General features: G+C 40.8%; 1 protein-coding gene across 1 annotated transcript in view; it reads left to right on the top strand.

Annotated features, from left to right (window-relative positions):
* Nucleotides 1-2,091: 2,091 nt before the first annotated feature.
* Nucleotides 2,092-6,045, top strand: part of LOC122551075 (probable uridine nucleosidase 1) — a 13,925-nt gene continuing 9,971 nt past the window's right edge. The window contains exons 1-2 of the mRNA XM_043692717.1: nucleotides 2,092-2,110; nucleotides 5,035-5,225. Coding sequence (XP_043548652.1) covers nucleotides 2,107-2,110; nucleotides 5,035-5,225 — 195 coding nt within the window. The 5' untranslated portion in view covers nucleotides 2,092-2,106. The remainder of the gene's footprint in view (nucleotides 2,111-5,034; nucleotides 5,226-6,045) is intronic.

The raw sequence follows: 6,045 nt of genomic DNA, 5'->3' as shown, positions 1-6,045 counted from the left end.
TATTCTGATTCTAACAGTATTTCCAAAATGTCTGGCTCTAAATTTCATCTCCAGATAGAAGCACACATTTCTGAAATGCAAAATCCTAACAGAAAAATCAAATATTCATGTTATTGATCAGAGCATCAGGCAGTGTAAGGAATTAAACATAATAAGTTGTGGGAAATTAAAACAAAATTATGAAAATACATGTCAAATCACTTTGCCTCTGAATATGCAGTTCAGGCTGAGATCCTTTAGCATACTGAATCAAGTATCATGGACAATTGTGTGTCCTATATCCTGATTAAAACATTCTCTAATTTAAAAGCTACCAAGTCCAGAGCTACTGAAAAACTATCCTCAAAGCTTTTTCTCACTTTTCTGAGTTCTCATTCAAACTAAGACTGCATTATCTCTGGGCCTCTTTAGATCTGAATTTACCTCAAGCACCACTTCACTGTCATTGTTACTTAATCCATCTGCAATCTTTCCACACTCCCAAGATCACTGAACCTGGAAAGCATGTTTCTGTTATTTTTGAGACTAAGCTTCTCCAGTTCTGTCATTGTTCCTCCTGAGCTTCACTTTGTATTAATTCTAACTCAATCAAAATTCTACTTCCTGGTTCCTGTTCTGCACTAAATCTTGTTTGTCCGTTATCCATTTTGTGTACAGTCTCTATTGTCTTCCTGTTCTCAGAGACATCCAGTTCAAACCCCGATTCTCATTCACAAATCCTTGTACGGCCTCACTGAAATTTAGCTCCTCAGTGTCATTGTTTGATCCCCAACACTGACCTGCTCTGCAACCAATACTGATTCTCTCAAGAAGATAAGCCTTTTGTATCCTGTCCTGGCCCTTCTTAAAACTTTCCACATTGCTAATTCTCTCCCCATGTGTTTCATTATGCTTTTGCTTATCTATACCTCTCCTACCACTATTACAAATTAATGCTCATAGATTAAGTAGCTCATTCACAAGCAAATTGTTTTTCTGCACTTCACTGAATAGGTGAAGAGAGATAAGGTGGGTGTTGGTGCTTGAGCTCCATTAGATCTTTGCTTATTTCTTTATCATTATTTTGATGATGATAGAGATCCTGAGGTTGCAACTCAGAAATTGAAAATGTAGGTCACAGGAATGCCCCAACTATGGTGCAGAGCTGTGTTCATATTTTCTTAAGAAATAGTGTAGCTGATATTGAGTGCACATCTCCGGAGTTTGTCAGAATGAGAAGGTAGGTCAGTGGGGAGGTAAAGTGTAAATCTTGTACATAACCCTAAGGTATTTTGTAACCAGAAATATTGGAAAGCACTGTTTAAATGAGCGAGTTTCTTTTCTGCATCTCTGCCTATAAATTCTATGTGTTTCCCTTCACTTCATCTGACTGTTGCAAAGTTGGTGTGTAAAAATGGTAAAATTGTAAAATGGGGGAAAGTATTGCATGGTCCCTTTAAAAGACAATGTTCTTTTTGGTGCTTGGAGCCAAAATAGATGTCTGAACAGCAGTTAAAGTGCAGGTGCACAGATTAAAACATTTTGTATCGAACAGCCAAGCAGCATTTTGCATGACAAGTTTGTTCAAATTTAGCCAATTAATTTAAACTAAGCACTTACAGTTTGAAAGTCAATTAAATTTAAATCTGATGGTTTTGACAACCTGAACCAATCCAGTTGTAAAGAAATTAATATGTCAGCACAGGCATAAAAATGGAGGCAATTGGACAGAGCCAACAGCCATCCAAAGAGAAAGAACTTATCAGCTCTCAGAAAAAAAGCACCATCTGTTCATAAAGGTATATGGCACTCTTAGTAACATTCCTGACACCAGAAAATGACTGAGAAGGCATTTTGAACAGAGGAAGACGATGCAAGAAGAAACAGAAAGTTCAGCAAGACACATTCCATGTGAACTCTGAGAGACTATGTTTTAATTTATTGTTTTCTTATTACTTGGATTTATACAAGTGGGACCTGTGTTATTGGAACAGCATGGTATTCTGGAATACAGTCAATTCTGACAAAATGTCATAGTTTCATTCTTGTGCAATCTTGTGTTATAAGAAAATCACGCAATAGCCATGCTACTTAATCTAATGGGGCCGGAACTGCATTACAGCCAATATGGGTAAGGAAAGTTCACATTCTACAAATAACAGTCTAAATTCTTCAATCGTGTTAAAGCCAATTCACATTGACGAAACATATATTATATCAGAGCTGACTGTAAGTATTGTAGTTAGTTAGAGAGGGATTGTTTGGTGTGTTGGTAATTGTGTTAATTTGCTCACTGTTGGGAGTTAGATAATAAATTGTTACTTGTTAATTATAGAGTGAGTAAAAGAATACAATTTCATTTAACCATTCCTTTATAACTGATTGGGGGGGGTAAGCGGTAGTACCACTTTTCACACTTCTATTATCAGATTAATAGGTGAAGGGAGATTCTGTGGGTGTTTTGGTTTTAATTATCAGAGGGCTATTGACCTCTGCTCTGTGACAAAATGAGGGAGCAACGTTCTGAAAGCTTGTGATTTCAAATTAACTTGTGGACCATAACCTGGTATCATGTGACTTCTGATCTTCCTTCTGTTAATTAAAGTTTTTTTTATATATTGAGAAATGGTATTACACATTAGTGAACCTTTTTACCTTCATCAAATCATGTGCATTTCTTTTCTTTTAACCACCACCTATGTTTTCCAAGTTTCCATGCAAAGTCTGTTAAAGATGATGCAGATTATCAAAGGTGAGGGATAATTGAAAGATTAGCTTTAGGCAGTGTGACCACACCCTCTATTGTGTAAACTGAATAAGCAGTGTAAACTGACGGGACTTAAGCGGTTCCAGAGAAACGGAGCAGCTATAAATTCGGGTGCTTTCAGTGCAGCTCTGCAAACAAATGCAGATGTCGAGTGAGTGCACGGTTCCGGAGCCTGGTCTGTGGAGCGTCCAACTGGCATTTTACAAACGGATAGTAAAAGCTTCTGTAAGTATGTGAAGGATTAGAATTAGAATAAATTTTATTGTCATGTGCACTTGAATGAAAAGTTTGTGTTGTCATTCCTTGGCACCATCTTGGGTACAGGGTACCGAGGTACAGATACTTTAAATGTTGTAATAAAATTGAAATAGTGCAAAAAAAAGAGTAGACTGACATGGGAATAAAAAGTCCAAATGAGAATAAAACGTATATTTAAAATATTCAAGTTATAGTCCTTTTTTACTGGGTCTGTGGTCACCAAGCTTCAGAACACAAGGTCTTGCTGCCCTCTCTGTCCAGGACTCGCCTCCAGGACTCATCCCCCCGACTGGCTTGCTCTGCTCCTGCTCCAGCTCTAGCCCACAACTCCTCTAACAGCTCAGCCCCCATTCGCTCTGCTCTTGCTCCAGGTTCCGGCCACAATCCAACCCATACTCACTCTGCTCCCGCTCCAGATTCTGACGATAATTCGGCCTGGGCTCACTCTGCTCCCGCTCCAGGTTCTGACCACAATCCAACCCAGCCGGAGCTTAATCTGTTCCTGCTCCAGGCTCCAGGCTCCAGGCTCCAGCGATGACTCGCCTCGCCTGTTGAGCTAGTCTTGGAGGGAAGAGGGAAAGCAGCAGATTACCGACTTGAATGAGTGAATTCCAGCCGAGTTGTGGGAAAAATTCTAGAGTCCATTATAAATGTAACACCAGAGCACTTGTAACAGTGAGCACTTGTAAAATAGTAATAAGATCAGATAGATGGATTTATGAAAGCGAAGCCATGCTTGACAGATTTGCTGGAATGTTGTGAGGATGTAATAGTAGAGTAGACAAAGGGGAGCCAATGGATGTGGTTTACTTGGACTTTCAGAAGGTTTCAGAAGGTTTTCTGAAAAGGTCCAATCTAAGAGAATGGCATGCAAGATTAAAGCACATGGGATTGGCAGTCATGTGCTCAAATGGACAAAGAATTATTGGCAGATAGGAAACAGTAGAAATAACCAAATATTTTTCGAAGTAGCAGGCAATGACTAGTGGGGTATCACAGGGAGCAGTACTTGGATCTAGCTATTCATAATGTATATTAATGATTTAGAAGAGGAGACTGTGTGTCAAATTTTCAGATGACACAAAGCTGACTGGGATTGTATGGTGTGAGGAAGATGCAAGAAGTTTCAGTGTGATTTGGACAGGTTAAGTGAGTGGTCAAATATATGACAGATACAGTAAAATGTGGATACATATGAGGTTATTCACTTTGGTAGCAAAAACAGGAAGGTAGATTATTATCTCAATGGCAACAAACTGAAATGGGAAGGGTCAATGAAGCGTTGTTAATGAGAGAATTTGAGTGCAGGAGGGGGGATGTCTTGATGCAAATGTGCATGGCATTGGTAAGACCAAACTTGGAGTTCTGTGTGCACTTTTGGTCTCCTTATCTGTGGAAGAATATTCTGGGTATTGAGAGAGTGTGAAGGAGGTTTACCGGACAGATCCTTGGAATGGCAGGTAGCAAGATGCTGAATTGGTTTAAGACTGTATTAACTGGAGTTTAGATCTCATAGAAACCTCTAAACTTCTAACAAGATTAGACAACATAGTTGCTGGAAGGATGTCCTTGATGATCAGGGTGTCCAGAGCCAGTGGTTACAGTCTTAGGACACAGGATGGATCTTTAAAGACAGATATGAGGAGGACTTTCTTCACCAGGTAAGCCTGAGGAATTCTGAGGCCAAAATATGAAGACTTTCAAGAAAATTGTAGGTATAGTTGTTAGTAAAACATTCAAAGGATGTAGTGAGAAAGCAGGAGCAGGGTACTGAGTTGGATGGTCAGCCATGATCTTATTGAATGTCAGGACAGACTCAAAGGGCCAAATGGCCTACTCCACTCAGATGGTTTATGTGTCTGGGAATAATAGTGCCCTGGGCTGGGGAGGGGTGGGTGTAGGTTGTGGAGGCTGGCTTGGTTGAATTATCAACTAGCTTAAGTATCCATTTTCGAACAATGAATCATCAAGTACTGTTCAACTTTACATTGTTAAGCAATGCCTTTTCAAACAAAAGCTCTGCATTTCAGGCTGTACAATGGGAAAGAAGCTGTTGCTGTTAGATGTTGACTGTGGGGTGGATGATGCCCAAGCGATGATGATGGCTCTTGCAGCTCCTGATGTACACATCCTGGGTATAACGTGTACTCACGGAAACACAAACATTGAAAACGTTTGCAAAAATGCGCTGCGAGTGTTACAACTTTGCAACAGGATGGAGGTAGGTGTGGAAGAGCAGAGGAACAAATCTGTATAAGTGGGACTCTGTTTTTTTGTTCAGTAACAAGAAGTGAGGAATACAAAACTCACTTAAAGCTTGGACATATCCTACTTCTGTCAAAACGCTGCCCTATTGTTTCTGTTTGGTACAAACACACAAAACAGGAACCGCAGCAGACCATTCAGCCCCTGAAGCCCACTCTGCTATTCAGTAATTGATTTGGAAAGCAAAGTCAGTCTGAACCAACTACCTTCCTTGTCCTAGCTGACAGGCCGAGGCCCTACATTACCCAAGACGACCAGTACAATCCTGTCCGAGCAGGTCCTAAAGGCAGTGGCTGCCGCCTGGAAGGGGCACTGCTACATGTGTAAGAAGATGCTATCAGACAGTAGCTAATATGTGACAAGATCCATGCATTGGTTCCAGTGGCAGCCTGAAGCCTGATGAATAAAAGCTTCCTGGTGCAACCCTTGGGTGGTGGTGTGGGAATTGGCATGGCACAAGCTGGGGAGCAAGAGAGTTTGTGTCAATCAGTCATGTGCAGTAAAGAATGTGTTATGACATGGATGGTTGAAATCTTCGAGGAGAAAGTGAGGTCTGCAGACGCTGGAGATCAAAGCTGAAACTTTATTGCTGGAACAGCACAGCAGGTCAGGCAGCATCTAGGGAACAGAAGATTCGATGTTTCGGGCACATGCCCTTCTTCAGGAATGAGCAGAGAGTGTTCAGCAGGAGAAGATAAAAGGTAGGGAGGAGGGACATGTGCCCGAAACGTCGAATCTTCTGTTCCCTAGATGCTGCCTGACCTGCTGTGCTGTTC

The sequence above is a fragment of the Chiloscyllium plagiosum genome, chromosome 6 (genome assembly GCF_004010195.1).
Source record: "Chiloscyllium plagiosum isolate BGI_BamShark_2017 chromosome 6, ASM401019v2, whole genome shotgun sequence".
Lineage (NCBI taxonomy): Eukaryota > Metazoa > Chordata > Chondrichthyes > Orectolobiformes > Hemiscylliidae > Chiloscyllium > Chiloscyllium plagiosum.
Note: the sequence above shows the minus strand (reverse complement) of the source record. Positions and strands in the feature narration are given on the sequence as shown.